Genomic DNA, 17,857 nt, shown 5'->3' on the forward strand with positions numbered 1-17,857 from the left:
AGTTTCACTGAAAATCTGCTCTAACTCACTTACTCTTGTCATTCCGTTTTTTAATTTTGTGCTTCGCTTCTTATGGATGTTGTCATCCTTGTTCAATTATAATTGGTAAGAGGTCTTCTGATGAAAACACTGACTGAATAATTATATTGTAGCCACACTACAAATGTAGACCTTACCTTGAACCCAAACTATCCGCTTAGGTTTAGCCCTCCCAGAAGATCTGGCGGATCCAGCACCAAAATTCTAAAATGAAAAAGAATGTCAGCCTTTGGCGGGATAAAAACATAAATTTAGAGAAAACACCACAATAGTGCGGAAGGGGGATATCAAACCTTAATTTTATATTGAAATAAAGATAGTCTGTTTTTCATTTTTTAACCCCATAAAGTAAAGTTTTACTCCACTTTAGCAAAAACCTGTGCACGTTAGGTACTGGACAAAAATACAATAAACTTATCTAAGGTTTAAACTAAGAGCTGAATATGATATATGGTACGTAAGGACATAGCGGATACAAAAATAAAATCAAAGATATTATATTAATTAACCATTGCATAATAGGTTTGATAATTAATAAAGTTTCAGGCAAAAATATTATTCAGAAAGTACCCAAAAGTTGGCGTAATAATGAACAAAACTCTACCTGGATGGGGGTAAAAAGGAATGGTCCCGTATGGGGAATGTCTTTGGTTTGGGCAGGTGAAGGGGTGAGGTGAGGAGCCAATGGCAAAGCGGTCATCTTTTTAACCTGTTGCAAAAACATATTTTTATGATATTGATTGAGTGATTATGTCTTTTCGTATTGAACAAACTGAAAACTGATTGAGTGATTATGTCTTTTCGTATTTAACAAACTGAAAAACTAAAGCTAAGTTGCTTCATTTACTAGTAGAGACATGCCAATTCTTGAAGACATCTTAGGTGCAAAATCATAAAAAAAATTTTGGTAATCGTGCCTATCCTTTTAACTAAAATTGAAAAGAGGGGGTAAGGCGAAATCAACACCCTCCCCAAACTACCTTATGTTCCACTAAAAGCCTCTAGGGGCATATACAATAGTGTACTAATATAACGCTTCGCTATATAAATCAATGAATATTTAAATGCTACCCACAAGTATTTAAATATGAAGCTTATTTTGCATTTTGTACAGATACGTACATTCCTCAGTTGCTTAATATAAACAAAAATATGTTTCCTGTGGAAGAACTGAGATATTGATGGGAGGAAGAATAATGGGTAGCTCCAGTTCGCAGGTTATACCTGTTTTACTACCTTTTAGTATATTATCTATAATTTTAATTATATCCATGATGAATGTGTAATGATTATCAGCATTGAGTGATGTTGTTGTTTGTTGTTTGATTCAGCATTGAGTGATAGATAGATAGATAGATAGAGAGAGAGTGAGAAATAAAAAAAGAGAGAGAGAGAGAGAGAGAGAGAGAGAGAGAGAGAGAGAGAGAGAGAGAGAGAGAGAGATAGAGAATAGGCAGTATATTACACTAGTCCCCAAAGTTTTATAATAACGTTAGCTTAACAACTTTGGGGACATTAGTAAATTTTGATTGGTTGGCACATTATGTTGAGTGTTTACACGTTTAAATAATTAATTTTTATCTACGGATGGGTAATTTTGTGTATCATCATTGAGGATATACATTAATTCAACGGCCATTGGCTTATCCCTCATTGATAGGAGTACTAAAGAGAGAGAGAGAGCTTCTGTAACTGTTATTTATCTATTTTATTAAACCTTTATATAATTGTGCTAAAATTGTGCCCTTAAAATATTATACTTTTAAATGAACATCGCCTGTAGGCCCCAGTGCATGGTAATAGATACAAACTTTCACATGTATATATTCTAATGTAATTATACTAATTAAAGAGCCATCAAGTACACTGAACACAGGAATTTGTAGACTAAGAAAGTACTCAAGTTAAAAAGTACAACAAATTACCAAAATACTGAATTAACATTTAAGCAAAAAAAAGTGAGCGAATAAAACAATGGATGATTGTGGTGAAGATTAAATCATACGACATTGTCCACTCCCCCCCCCCCGTGTCTTGTATGACAACACTAACTTATCCGCATTGTTTAAGAGAATTTTTTTTTTGGGGGGGGGCATTTTTTCTAGGATTGATTGAGAGGGTGGAGATAACCATCCCAAAACCTTCCCTGGGCCCATGAAAAGCTTCGCTGTAAAGGAGAACCATATAGGTTCAGCAATTAGCGAGATCCTAAGCTTCAGACAAAAAAGCTTATTTCTTTGTATAATGGAATAATAGGATGAACTTTCCTAATAAATATTTACATAAATTTCTGATGGAACAGAGGTGGATTCTTAAAAAAAAATTGCCCTACTAATCGCTTAGTGGGGCAAAATTGTTTTTGTAAAAAACCCACCATATCACATTAAAAATCTACAAAAATTAAACAAAATCATAGAAGGATTATTAACATAAGATTTTATTTAATTTTTGTAGTAATTTATGTGATTTTAGAGGATTTTTCACAAAAACAATTTTGCCCCACTAAGCGATTAGTGGGGCAAATTTTTTTTAAGAATCCACCTCAGATAAACAAACAAAGGTTGGTTCTATAGTCCATTTTTAAGGGATAACTATGATTGATCACATTTAATTCTAGATAAAAAAATCTATTGTAATACAGTGATAAATATATGTATAAAAACCAGCCAACGTTGAAGCTTGGAGCCCACACATGAAAGGTTTTGATATAAAAAAAAATATGCTGAAAAAAAAGACTGAAGACTTATTTTTTTCTGTTAAGGGCATGCTTAGCATTTTTCAAATAGTTGTTGAGAAAAGGAACTTTGGCACTAGAGTGATTCAAATTTGTCTATCTCTTTAAGTTTAAGGGGTAACATATTACCACCAGAACTAACCTAACCAGTCAGAAACAAAGACCAACTCGAAGCTTTTCTGAAAATCTAAAACCTGTTGTTTCGGAAATATTTATAACATCTAACTTTATAGAATTAATTTCAGGCCTAAATACAATAAGAATATGATATTTTCAATGATTTGAGATTATAAATATTTTAGATTCATCTCTAAATATGCCAATATTATATACATTATGGAAACAGGAACAAGATAGGAAAGCAAAATATATTGGAGTAAGCAAAATATGTTCTTTGTGAACTTAATAGGTATATCTCAATATTGGTATAAAATCAGAAATACATGGTTCAGTAAATAAACAACAAATCAACTTAGGTACCTAAACACCTTCATTTTTATTATTGGAATTTGTTGAATATTAAAGCATGTAAGTTCCTGTAAATTTCTCTTGCTAACTAGAAAATGGAAACATTTCCACAAAAAAATCTTACAAGCAATAAGAAGCTATTGGCCTTTTTAACACATAAGGTAGGTTCATTTTAATGACCCACAACTCTTAAAACCAGGGAATTAAGAAACCAAACAATTAGCAGACATTAAGCGACATTTTTCCGAGAGTCCTAACTTTTTATGGAAAATACAATCCAATATTTAAATTCTCAGTTCATTGACTAATATATCACAATCTCTCTGTTTATTATATTAAATAAATTTTGGATATTGGTTTCTAAATCTATTAAAATATGAACTAGAGTACAAAGTACAGAATAATTTTACTTTTTGTACGTTTGAGAGTCTGTGTTTAAGTTCAAATACATAACAAGATAAAGAACTGTAATTAAGAGTTGAAACTTAACTTTAAAACTAAATATGTAACAACTAAACTTTTTTGACAACTAAGCAAAAAGTCTTGGTTGTAAAACGTTAGGTATGTTTTGAAAAAACTGATTTTTTTACATTGAATAAAAAACATATTTTAAAGTAGATTCTAATTATAGGCAATATATACAGGGTGGGGCAAATAAGACCGGACAAATTCTAACTTCTAAACAAATGAACATAAAATCGTCAATTTTAAAGATTTTATTGAATTTTAAAAACTGGCAAGCAAAATAGGTATATGACTATTTGATTATTCAATAAAATCGCTGCCAGCCTTAATCACCGCCTCTACCCGCCTTCTTAACCGCCGGCAGGTCCAGGTCAAAATGTACCTGTCCAAGCTGGCGTAGTTCTCCTTGATAGTGGCAATGAGGGAGGTCTTTGTGGTATGGGCACGTCTATTGGTGCATGCTTCAAAGTAGCCCCAGGCCCAAAAGTCCATTGAATTAAGATCGGGCTGCTTGGAGGCCACATTTCCTTAGGAACGTGAGTAACCGAAGGATCAAAATTCGCCCAACTTTCAAGCTACCTTTATACACGGAGGCTCTTATTTGGACCATAGTTGAGCTAGAACGACGTTCTATACTAATTTGGAAATGGCATGAAGTTTCAGCTAGGGTTGTCAGCGCAACCCATAGTCTAAAATGAGTTTTAAAGTTCAATATGGGTCCCTGAAGTCAAGAACCGAAAAATTTTCAAGAATTTTCACGGTTTTGTGACGTTCTTACATCTCAAAATCTGCCCCGTTTCACTTTGCTGGAGTACTACGGCCAAGCCATTTCAGATAGAGAGCTCTAGTCTTTTCTAGTGTCTTATTTATGTATCTAACAGTATCCCCAGCAAGTTGCATAACTCTACCTCACCTACAGATGTGCTGAGGTCAGATTTAGTGGGCCCTAGTCGAGAATCCAGATTAAACCACCGGCGCATTTGGAATATGCCTTGTTGAACATATGCGCGGCCAGCTCGTTGTACACGTCCATCTTCGTCCAAAGATTTTTTTGTGCTAAAAGGTCATTACCTAAGCTTTTTATAGTGTGGTCAAACGTCCTGATTGGTCAAGTAGTTTTGGCGCTATGACCTTTTAAAGTTTGTCCGGTCTTATTTGCCCCACCCTGTATTTGATTTACAACTATTTGAGAACGATTTTATTGTTTTAATTTCATGCGAACCAAGAGAACCATTAAAGGAATGTCATATTGTCTCTGGAATCTAGTGTCGATCAACAAACTTAGAAGTTAAAAATGACTTCAATAGATTTATGCATCATTGCTACTCTAAGTAAAATTTGACACATTATTATTTTGCTGTTTAGTTTAAAACTTAAGTTTGTACAAATAGGGACATTGCCCTCCGTGTACATTCTAAACTATGTAAGGATATTTCATGTTTAAAGTTAGAAACACGTTGAAAGAATAAAATACATCCTGCAAGAAACAGTAAATAATGTAGATGATATTTTTGTTGAAAATTCTTTCTTGTTTAATTACAAATATCGGTTTGAAAATTATTAAGACACGTAACAAAAATTATCCAAGAGCACAGCAAATATCTTGATTAGAAAAGTTTTATTTTCATCTGATTGTAAAACATTAACAAGATGGAGTTTATAAAAGAAAACCAAACTTTATAATTGCACTGTAATTCAGACTTAATGATATCTTAATGAATCTTAAAAATAAAACTTAAAGAAAATAGTTAATTTAGCAACATTGAGTGTATTAAAACTGGTTTATATTCACTAAAAATATTATTTCAGATTTAATAATGAGATTCTTTTGATTTCTAATTAAAACAACCTTACTTATAAAAAAGGTAAAAAGCATATTTAATTAACTTAAAATCTAGCATTATTAAAAATTAACTTTCAAATAACTTAATCTCCATTCACCATCCCTGGAAACTTTATTGATATACTCTTTTCCCTTGAGATTATATTTTATTTTCAGATAAAAAAGACAAAATTTGTACTATATTAGATTTAAGTAAGCAGGGTGCCGGAGCCGTATAATTTTGATGCGGCTCCGGCTCCGCGGAGCCGTATTTGGAAATACGGCTCCGGCTCCAGCTCCGGCTCCTACCTTAAAATTAATATATCAATTTTTTTTCATTATTGAATTTGATAAAATAAAATAAATAATATAAAATATTTTGCTTTTATTTGATTAAAGCTATATAAAAGTAGAAGGATGTGTGTCTATTTGTTAAGTAACAATAGTTTTTCAGTTTATTATATGGAAATAGACCGTTGCCAAATTATAATATTACTTTAAAAAATCATTTTTAGCTAGTCCGGAGCCGGAGCCGTTTTTAACGAAAAATACGGATCCGGCTCCGGCTCCACCAAAAATGTTGCTGCTCCCGGCTCCAGCTCCAGAACACTGTAAGTAAGTATACAAAAAATTAAGATATTTTCATGACTCTAACCCCTGATCCTTGAATTAGTTTTAGGGAAGGGGGTCTCATCCTCCCACCTATATATTTGGATTCTGAATTAGGAGTTTACCCCTTATATTACATGCCTCAGCGGGCGCAGCAACTGCTCATGAAGTAGAAAATATACAACACCTTATTCCCGTAATACTTGATTTTATTATGTATACCTAGAGCAATTTTGAATTGCATCAAATGCTTTTGTAAGGTCATAAAACATGCAAGTGTCAAATTATAAAAATAAATGTCATGTTATATATTAGTCTAGACACACAATTCTTCAAAATAATAAAAATAATATTTGTTCATATACTTGTTAATCTCTTTTGCGCCTTTTTTTTTTATCATTTTTGTACTTATCTTTCATTATTTTATTACAATAAAAAACTTTATATTCATTTAGTCATGTTAACATAGTAATTGTCAAATTAGAAAACCATCGTTCATACCCAAAAAATAAAGAGCTTAAAAGTCCTTGCTTTTATTCTACTTATTTATTTCTTTGTTCCTGTACACAATATCCCACTGTTAGCACAGCTAATCCTATGAGTTAATTATAGAAAAATGTGTCATGGTACATGGTTCAATCTCTGAAGTTAAGTAAAATATATTTCTTTTTAAAACATCAATATTTTTGTACACTAAAATCAAAGCATTTTTTTATGTTTTGTGATAGTTATTCCTCGCATCGTATTATAAACGGCTTTCAGCGGATATAGAAAGTACAATTATGAGATTAAAACTAGTATAAACTAGAAGGCACCGGCTAAAAAAACTGGTTTTAATCTTATGATTGTACATTTTTATATTCGTAGAAAGCTGGATATAATACGATGCTAGACATAGTTTTTTCGTATGGATGAGAGCCGGTTCCTATCCACCGGATTCGAATGAATACGAGAAATGTTATTATTGTCATTAATAATTAAAAAAAAATTAAGTGCAAGTCGAGACAATGATGAAACGAATCTATGACCGTCAAATGCTTTTTTGAGGTCTAAAGTACACGAATTAAATAGTTTGAGTAATACGGGATCAGACAATGGAGACGAAATGATTTACATTCCCGAATATGATAAACAAAATTAAGCCTTTTATCAGTACAAATTACTGATGGAAAAGTTGAGAAGCCATCGATTGAAAGAAATTGCTTATATGACTTTAGGTATCAGAGCTGGATCTTTAAATGTGTAGCCGTTGCCCCACTAACCTAATAGCGATAGCGATCTTTAAATCAAATTTTTAATGTTTTAAATTTTAAATATTTTTTTTGATTAGGTTCCTAATAATTATAATACTAGGTAGGTATTATAAATTAATTTAATTTTTAATAATAATATTTAAATCAAAATCTTTAAAATCCGTGTTTTATTGGCAGCACTGGCAGTGGTGACGCTACGGCTAAAAATTTAAAGATCCAGCTCAGTATAATTTACAGTGAAATTAACTATTAAGGAAATAAGATGCTAACAACAGATAAATAATACCATAGCGATTAGGTTTAAAATGTTTGTTAGAAAATATAATAGTCAAGCTGAAGCTTTAGATTACAAAAACTTGTAAACCGATTGTGTTCTCTATAATAGGTAGGTAAGCTTTACATGGATTCTGTGATGGGTTTATGCTCTATTTTATTTTCAGATTTTACCATTCTAAACAAATAATGAAATCACGGATATAATTTCCTAGTTGTAAAGGACTTGAATTGGCCGGGGCCCTCTGTGCTAGAACTGATAACTGGGTGGCAAAATCTTGCTTCTCTGTACTACTCAGGCTTGTAAACATATTCTGAACAAAAAATATTAAATTAAGAAATTACAAAAATCACTTGGAGTTACAAATAAACTTTAACCATTTTGAGACCCTTTTATGACCGAAGCAGCTAAATGTGTCCGGAAGTCAACTAAAGACACTAAAATTCATTAAGTATAATTATTAATTGCTTTTATGTTTTCATGAAAAGATATTTTATTCTATTGTATACAGCTCACTAACTACTGAACCGATGAAGTACTCCATTTGAGGGAAGCTTTACATAGGTCCCGAAATGATTATTAACAATTTGAATGTCCCTTTTTATCCTAGAGCACAACCGCTAGTAATAGATATATATTTTTAGCTTTTGTTGCCGCGCTACACAAGACAAAAATAGTTTTTTCTTATAATAATTGGTATCCGTTTTTGATAGCCCTCCTTTTTACTTAATTATGTATTAAAAACTTTAAAATGGCGTTTTATTACAGTAGAACATTCTCAAAATTTAATTTATAATTTCCAATAAATAGAGAGTTTAACCATTATACTTAACGAGTATAAATAAAATGCTGATTTTTCATTATCTATTTTAAATCCTTATAAAACACATCACGAGATATGTTTAATAAGTGAAAAATTTTTGGTTAGATAAAAAAAATATCGCCGAATTTTTTAATTTTACAAAGAGAGGGGTAGGTTTCTGGTAGAATCCGTAAAGGTGTGTGTTTTAAGGCTTAAAAATAGTAGTATAACGATAATATTCACTAAATATGTGTTTTTCTTATTGAAAAGAACTATAGACAAATTTTTTTAAAAAGTTAACACTTATTTTTATCGTTCTACTACTGTTTTTTTTACTTATAACACATAACCTTTACGGATTTTTCCAGAAACCTACCCCTCTCTTATTTGGATCTATTTTATGACATAAACTACTTAGCTTAAATATTTGTCAACTAAAAAAAAATATTAAAATATTTTTTACTAGGTAATTGCTAATTTAGGTACTAGGTAATTTAGCTTCAATGAACGGACATATTATATATATAAAAAAACGTGTTTTAAATATACAAAACTAAAATAAGCTTTTTTTACTCCAGATATTTGAATGAATTTAGGTGTTAAATTCTAGGAAATATTTAGAATTTTGGAGATTCGATTAAGGAAAACTTGAAACAAAAATAAAAAAGTAATACCTAGTTATTTTTCGCACTATTTTATAGACAGCTTTTCGCGGATATCAAAATAAAAAACTATAAGCTTAAACCTAATTTAGTTGGCCTTGAGGGGCCGAAGGACCGGCATAACAAAACTGATACTAATTCTATGATTTTTATTTTAATATTCGTGGAAAACTTTATGTAATACAATGCTATACATGGTTTTTCAATGTGGCTGAGAACTGGTTCTAATCCAGCGGATATTAATCGGTTTCGAAGCTATACTGGAAAGACTTTCATACCTGGAAGAGATAGGTCATGTGACGGGTTGATGCGGAATGTGCTCCCATTTTTCTGGAGGTTCCAACAAGTTCTTGCAATAATTGGACCTTAAATACAAGATATTATAATATATTGTAGCGAAGGATCTCGCTAACCGCTGAACCAATAGTGTTCTTCATCCTCCTAATAAATGATAAGCCCCCCTCCAATTTTACTGCTAAAAGCTCTAATTAAAAATAGAGGGGGCGGTCTACTTTTCCCCCTCCCACATTTAGTGCACCTAGAGGTTCTAGGGCCGTATCCGTAAAATTAATTTAATAAAATCACTGTCTAGATTCTGAGGAGGATCCCAACCCTGTGCCCAATATAGCCTTATCTCAGACTTTGGATACTGGCTTAAAGGGAATGTGCAAGAATTTAGCAGGTTCTGCCTGACTTTGGGTACTAGCGTATTAATGCCCCGCTAACTAGCTGAGTTAGTTTTGAATATAGCAGACAGAAAAATTTGTTATTAGATGGCTGGTTTTAACAAATATTTTTCCCAAGAAAATGTCATTTCATGTATAGAAACTCTACTGTGATATTTATGTATTAAACAATCTAAGAACCCCTTGAATTTAGGTGGCATTTAAAAATTTATGACAAGGGTTGACGAAGTTCTAAACAAGATTTTTCTAGTGATTAATTACAAAATATTACTACATTGGGACGTACTGGTAATTTAATTTTCAAGTAAATGATTTATTTTTCTTAGAACTAATTTTGTTCTAAATTATATTAGGTACCATGATTCCTTTACAATTTTGGTCAAATTTTCTGGATAAATCTGGTTTTCAGCGAAAACTCTTATATTGAATTAATTGCCCATTGTCCCCTCCCTTACTCCCTAAGTGTCAACAAAACCACATTTAATGATTAAAATGGGAATGCTATGACCACTCAAAGTCAACTAAAAATACCTGTAAAGTTGGCCAGCCAGTGTCTGGAGGTTGGTCAGAGGTCAGATCCAGGTCATAACCAAGGACGGCTTTCAACATCAGGGAATAACATGCCTGCCAATCGTGCTGAGGATTCCCTAATAGTCAAAACATTAGCATTGTGTGTCTCTTTACAGATAAAACAAGGGTATAAACATCAATAAAAGCGAGATGGACAAAGAACATTTTTTTAATACGACATTGCTTTAGTATTGAAGAACCAGATTAAATTTGAAAAATTTTCATAATACTGCTCTAAGTGCAGTTATCAATGTCAACAAGATGAAAACTATTCCTTTTTGATAAGAATTATAATGAAAAATTACCAAGATAAGCTATATTTTATATACATGTTTATTGTACATTTGAATAAATCCTTTGGCAGATGAACATCCAACTACTACATGCAACGACTTATGTATCGTATCGTATTATATCCAGTTTTCTATGAATATAAAAATAAACAATCATAATATTATAACCAATTTTGTTAGCCCGTGCCTTCGGCATCTCGGGGCTAACAAAACTGATTAATCTTATGATTTTACATTTCTATATCTGCGGAAAGCTGTCCATAATATGATGCGATACATAACTATTATATACCTGGAGCAACACAGCGCATAGCCGCCACTCTCTGGAAAAATGCTGCCTTCCTTTTGAAACCAATCTAAAATAAAATAAAGTTTCAGTGGGTAATAATTCACACAACAATGAAAATAATTGACGGGAAGAAATATTTACATTACTAATGGATTTATTATTACTTGATTTATACGATTATCATGTACTCTAAAAAAGGAAACTTGTAGCTAGCTAAAATAACGATTTTCCCTTCTCCTTTCCTTATAATGAATGATTAAACTGACCAATAATGACCATGTTTTTAACCTAAATTGACGACAATTTTTCCCCTGTCATAATATCCAAGAATTTTTTATATCCATTTCTACAATGCCTACAATGTTTGATTAAATTACCAACCCAGGCAACATAATATACCCCTAGAGGTAAATTTATTATTGTATATGTATTCTTTTATGTGATTAAGCTCCAAGTTTTTCATAATGTAATACTCTACAAAGTTACTTTATCATTCATTATTTATATATTACCCTTTACAAAACATTAATTCTATTTTTAGTTTTGTAAAAGCAAAGCTGAGATGTTTATCTATCCTTATACTAAAGTAACAGGATGTTTGTGTGTCTGTGTTTTTGTACCGAAGGAGCTCGCTAACCGCTAAACCGATCGGGTTCTCCTTAACAGGGTAGATTCTCATATGTCCCGGAAAGGTTTATAACTATTTTAAGGAAGGGTACCACCACCCTCCCTAGAAAAATTAATTTTTTTTAAATTTCTCGATTTTAGAAAGAGAGTTCAACGAAACATAAACGTCAAACACAAAATAGCCATATTTTAAATATAAAAAAATTTAAAGTGCCACTAGAGGCCTCTAGGGGCGTAGCCGCTAGTTAAGTTATAATGCTATTCACCGACAATGTGAACCATGCCTGTTTCCTGCCCAGAGAAGATGCCTGTTGGTGCAGGGCGGATACAACTCTTCTAAAAAATCCAAGATTGTACAAATGTATGTTTTAACATCTTGGAATAGAAAAGGTTTAAATGTTTTATTTAACTTCCGGCCATTCAATTTTGTTTTATTTACCTAGACAAAAAAAGAACAAATAGAAATGAACAAAATACATCGTTAAAAAAATCAAACAAACAATTAAAAAAATAAATTGGAGAGAAATAATTTTAGAGAAATATTGAGTTAAAAAGAATTTTTAAAAGTATTTCTATACCTAATGTAAATCAATATCTATAATACAAAGTAGAATTATGTCTGTCCGTCCGTCTGTCTGTCTGTCCGTCTGTCTGTCCGTCTCTTAAGATCTCGGTAACCACTGAACCGATCGGATTTTACTCTTCAGAGAATATACCTACTGGTCCTGTGGTGGTTTTAGGCTATTTTCTTGGGGGGTGAGACACCCCCAACCCCCCCAAAAATGGAAAAAAATCCCCTCAATTTTTTTTGGGGTAATTATTTAAAATTTGCGGGGGCATCTCCAGAGGTAATTATTTTTTTTCTTTAATTACCTCTTGGGGCAAAGCCCCTAGAGGCTAGGGGCGAAGCCGCTAATGAATATATATTTTCAATGAAATACAAAATATTCAAGGACAGTGAAAACATGAGGCAAATTAATTTAGTTTAAAATTGCAAAATTCTCGATATTTTTTTCGGGTTAAACTCGGGGTATTTTTGAGGTGTAACAACTTTGGGTTACAGATCAATGTCTCATTCCTCCCTGCAAATATTTTTTATTTGTGCTAAGTTAGTTGTGTCTGATATGATAAAGAAAATTGCCTTGTCTTTGTCTAGGCAGGGTGAGCTCTGAATCAATTTAAATATAGTAGACCTAAATACTCTGCAATTGACACTGAACTTATGTTTTTCAAAGCCCACAGAATGATTCTACAGGTACTAGAAGTGATTAAAAGGTACAGTTGAAATAAATATAAAGTTACAAACAAAACTAAACACCAGGGCTCGATAGCCGCACCTCAGCCGCGCATAAGCCTCAACTTTAAACCCACTGTGTACACAAAAATAAATTACGAAAATATGGATTGCTTGTATGGGAACATGTTGAGATTTCCAGCTGAATTTTAAAGTTATATTATGACGATTTGATTGTGGCTTGCATGCGGCTGAAGCGCATCTGACGAGCCCTGATAAAAAACCTTTCCTTTACATTTACCAATGACGTTAACCCTTTTCTTTAAGAGTTTAAGATCAATTTTTACACGGAAACAAATGAAAATCTAGGAAATAAAATGTTGAAACAGCGCAAATGAATATTTCTACGGAACTAGCTGATAAAAAGATTCTCTCGTACAAATAAATTACAGCTGGGTACTATTGAAAGAAAATAAGAAAATAATTTGAAAAGTTTAATTTCATGCAAAAGGACTTCGTAAGGCAGTGCAGTCATAGGATGTATGAAGTAGTAAGTTGAAGGATATCGTAATCGGTTGTACATATCTTTCTATAATTTTTAGGGAAATTTTGCAGTTGTCCAGGGAAGGCTACATCCTAATGTGGGGGGTAATGAGTGGGGGGGGGGGGGGTACGACATCCCTAAAAAACTTTCCTCCCCTCCTCTAAAAATTATTTTGCTTAAAAACTTTAAATTTCACGGTCAATAAATAAAAAGGTTTAATGTAAACAGATTTTAAGAATAGTTATTTATCGCATCGTATCATAATCAGCTATCCGCCGGTATAAAAATGTACCTAAAATGTTTTTTTTAGCTTATGATTGTACATTTTAATCTTTGTAGAAAACTTAATAAAATACGATGCAATACATAACTTTTCAGTATGGCTGAGAACCGGTTCTATACCACCGGATGTTAATCGGTTTCTAAGCGATACTGGAATACATATTAATTGATTTCTAAAGAAAACAACGCATTTCTTTATTAGTTGTAAATTCTACTCTGAACAAAAAAGTTTAAATAAAAACTAAAAAGTTCAAACCACTCTGAGCAATTGGATTATCAAGAATGTATTATATTCACTCAGAGGTTATAAGTTAAACTTTAAACAAAAACTATAATTGAAGTATATTCCATATATTTGAAACAATGAATATTCTAGAAATGCATAAAAGAAGGATTATTTATCAAGTTTTAAAGTTATTACATTTGTTTGTTGTATAAAAGGACTAGTGAATAAACTCGGAAAACGTATTTCTCTTTCAATTTAACTTAAAAAAAAACGCTGGATTATAACCGATTTCTAAGCTATACTTAAAAATCAGTTATCGTATCGTACTAAGAACAATTTTTTTTTTTGAATAAAATATATAAAAAATAAATATCAATATTTTCCAATTTTTTCTCCGAGGGGCCGAAGGCCTTAACTAACAAAAACTGGAATTTTTATTTATCGCATCGTATTTTAGATAGCTTTTATCATTCGTTTATTATACAATACATGATTTTCAGTATAGCTCATAAATGGTTCTAATTCAGCGGATATTTATCGGGTTCAAACCCATACAGAAAAACCGTCTATCTTTCATTAAAAGGTTTTGTGATTTAATTAGATAAACTGCCCCTAGTGTTCATTTACAAAGTAAAAAAACATAAAAAAAATTCCAACCCCATTTAAAATTAATAAATTCTAGCTCTATATAAGAAACACTAGCGGCTTCGCCCCTAGCCTCTAGGGGCTTTGCCCCAAGAGGTTTGATCAACCTAATTTTTCGTATTTTAGATTTAAAAAGAAAAAGTTAAAAATTTTTTTTTTTGGTTTTTTTTTTCATTTTTTGGGGGGGTTAGGGGTTTCCCACCCCACAAGAAAATAGCTTAAAACCATCACAGGACCAGTAGGTATATTCCCTGAAGAGTAGAGCCCAATCGGTTCAGTGGTTACTGAGATCTTAAGCTTCAGACGGACAGACAGACGGACAGACAGACATCGTTCTACTTTGTATTATAGATAAACATAAAATTCCAACTAAATCCTAATAAATCCTGCCCGGATAACCATAAATAAATAACTATGGATCTGTCTACTTTTTTGCCAAAACTAGATTAAACAAAGGTATCCTGGTTCCCTCAAAGAAGCGCCTTTAAATAATTGATATAAATACCCTCCCCCCCCCCACACCCTCAGAAAGGGAAAGGCCATTAGGCTGTTTATTACAATAGTGTTCAAAATCTTATATTAACGTTTTCTTATTCGTTGGCTTATTCCTTGGGGACGTTTATTGAATTATGACTAGTTGTTTCATATTGTTCAAGTGTATCAACTTTTTAAAAGCGAAGCTTTTCTATAATTAGGGTAGGTCCGTCCGTCCGTAACGGATAGCTTTTTTCACTAATTTAGGCATGTTAGAATTGTCCTATTGGTTTCAAACTTTGCATGGTGATTCCTGTAGTAGTTAGGTACGATTTAGAAAGCGTAGTAACTCTATAATCATTACTAGAATGTCCGTACGTCCATTTTAAACATGTTGATTTTTTTACTTTTTTAACAACAAATTTTTATGTGATCTAATAATCCGAATGATCTGATTTTTGGTATACTGATAGCCTGGGACAACAAAGTACAATATTATGAGCGAAGCAACTCTATAATCAAGTCCTAAAAATATAAGCATGTCCATAAACATTATTCTGTATCAAGCAGGTTTTCAACAATTTTACTTAAATTTTGCTTCGACATTTATACATTTATATTCTGATTATTCAGTTCTGACACTATACAAGTGTTAGTGTCCGTTTGTCCTACCGTTTCAGTGCTTCGCTTTTATGGATGTTGTCATCCTTGTTGTAATCTACAGAATGGGGAAATTTTGTGTATCATCATTGGGGATGTAAATCATTTATAGGCCATTGTCTTATCCCTTTAAATCCCTGACCTCCCACTCCTTTAATAATAACAAGAACCACAACATTCAAAAAAGGGTGGATAGAGGATTCATTGGACAAATGACCAAAGCAGCTTATTGGTAGTTTATTATTAATACAAGGATGACAACATCCATAAAAGCGAAGCTCTGAAATGGAAGGACAAACGGACTTTACCACTTATATAATGTCAGAACTGAATAATCAGAATGCGAATGTATAAGAGTCAAAGTAAAATTGTAAGTAAATTTGTTGAAAAACTGCTTGATACAGGATAATGATTATGGACATACTTACCTACATTTTTAGGACTTAATTATAGAGTTGCTTCGCTTATAATATTGTACTTTGTTGTCCTAGGAATCAGTATACCAAAAATCAGACCAATCGGATAATTAGGTCACATACAAATTTGTTGTTAAAAATGTAAAAAAATCAACATGTTTAAAATGGACGTACGGACATTTTGGTAATGATTATAGAGTTGCTACGCTTTCTAACTCGTACCTAACTATTACAGGAATCACCATGCAAAATTTGAAATCGATAGGACAATTCTAACATGCCTAAATTAACGAAAAAAGCTATTTAAAAAAGTAAAAAAATCAACATGTTTAAAATGGACGTACGGACATTTTGGAAATGATTATAGAGTTGCTACGCTTTCTAAATCGTACCGAACTACTAAAGGAATCACCATGCAAAATTTGAAATCAATAGGACAATTCTAACATGTCTAAATTAACGAAAAAAGCCATCCGTTACGGACGTACGGACCGACCCTAATTATAGAAAAGCTTCGCTTTTTAAAAGTCACGTGACTTACCTTGGAATAAAGATCACTGAGAGAGATAAATCTTTCTATCTTTTCTCTGTCACTAAGTTGAAGATTGATAAAGACAATGTTTTGTAGAAATTCAGATGCCAACAAAAAACTCCTGAAAGCAGAAAAATATATGTTTAAACAAGTACCTATTCAAATAATATCACAAAAAAAGAATTGGGGTATAGTCCTTTCCATGACATCGCTCCAAATGGGGCGATGATTTTCTATAGCTCCTTCAAGGAGCTATAGCATAGCCTCTTATCATATGGAGCGATGTGATAGCCCCTTTTAAGGAGCGTTCATATCGCCTCTTATGATAAGAGGCTATGCTATAGCTCCTTCATGGCCTCTTAATAGCTCCTTTGAAGGGGCGTTAATATCGCCTCTTATGATAAGAGGCTATGCTATAGCCCCATGATGGCTCCTTCATAGCCTCTCCATCGCCCCTCCGTAGTCCCTTACCTTAATTTATATAACAACCCACTTGATGGCCCCTACATCGCTCCTCCATCGCCCCTTCTCCAAATTTATATTACATTGTACTTTGATGGCCCCTACATCGCTCCTACATCGCCCCTACATCGCTCCTACATCGCTCCTTCATCGATCCTTCTCCAAATTTATATTAAATTGTACTGTGATGGCCCCTACATCGCTCCTACATCGCTCCTTCTCCAAATTTATATTAAATTGTACTGTGATGGCCCCTACATCGCTCCTACATCGCTCCTTCATCGCTCCTACATCGCCCCTTCATCGCTCCTTCTCCAAATTTATATTACATTGCAACTTGATGGCCCCTACATCGCTGCTACATCGCTCCTTCATCGCTCCTACATCGCCCCTCCATCGCTCCTACATCGCTCCTTCTCCAAATTTATATTAAATTGTACTGTGATGGCCCCTACATCGCTCCTACATCGCTCCTTCATTGCTCCTACATCGCCCCTTCATCACTCCTTCTCCAAATTTATATTACATTGCAACTTGATGGCCCCTACATCGCTCCTACATAGCTCCTCCATCGCTCCTCCATCGCTCCTTCATCGCTCCTACATCGCCCCTTCATCGCTCCTTCTCCAAATTTATATTACATTGCAACTTGATGGCCCCTACATCGCTCCTCCATCGCCCCTTAATAGCCCCTTACCTTAATTTATATAACAAAGCTCCTATATGGCCTCTCTATCGCCCCTTAATAGCCACTTAATTTAATTATATAACATTGCCCCTACATAGCCT

At 32.9% G+C, this 17,857-nt stretch overlaps 1 protein-coding gene across 4 annotated transcripts in view; it reads right to left on the reverse strand.

Moving 5' to 3' along the window:
- The window catches only part of brun (trafficking protein particle complex subunit brun), an 85,817-nt gene that overhangs the window by 33,489 nt on the left and 34,471 nt on the right, over nt 1-17,857 (reverse strand). For all 4 annotated transcript variants that reach the window (XM_080152010.1, XM_080152027.1, XM_080152023.1 and 1 more), the window contains exons 13-20: nt 16,616-16,727; nt 10,970-11,033; nt 10,346-10,461; nt 9,407-9,493; nt 7,875-7,977; nt 1,198-1,290; nt 644-747; nt 177-243 (exon numbers count right to left, since the gene is read on the reverse strand). In XM_080152010.1, the coding sequence (XP_080008136.1) occupies nt 177-243; nt 644-747; nt 1,198-1,290; nt 7,875-7,977; nt 9,407-9,493; nt 10,346-10,461; nt 10,970-11,033; nt 16,616-16,727 (746 nt within the window). The remainder of the gene's footprint in view (nt 1-176; nt 244-643; nt 748-1,197; nt 1,291-7,874; nt 7,978-9,406; nt 9,494-10,345; nt 10,462-10,969; nt 11,034-16,615; nt 16,728-17,857) is intronic.

This window comes from Acartia tonsa, chromosome 1 (assembly GCF_053477335.1).
Source record: "Acartia tonsa isolate MP-2025a chromosome 1, ASM5347733v1, whole genome shotgun sequence".
Classification (NCBI taxonomy): domain Eukaryota; kingdom Metazoa; phylum Arthropoda; class Copepoda; order Calanoida; family Acartiidae; genus Acartia; species Acartia tonsa.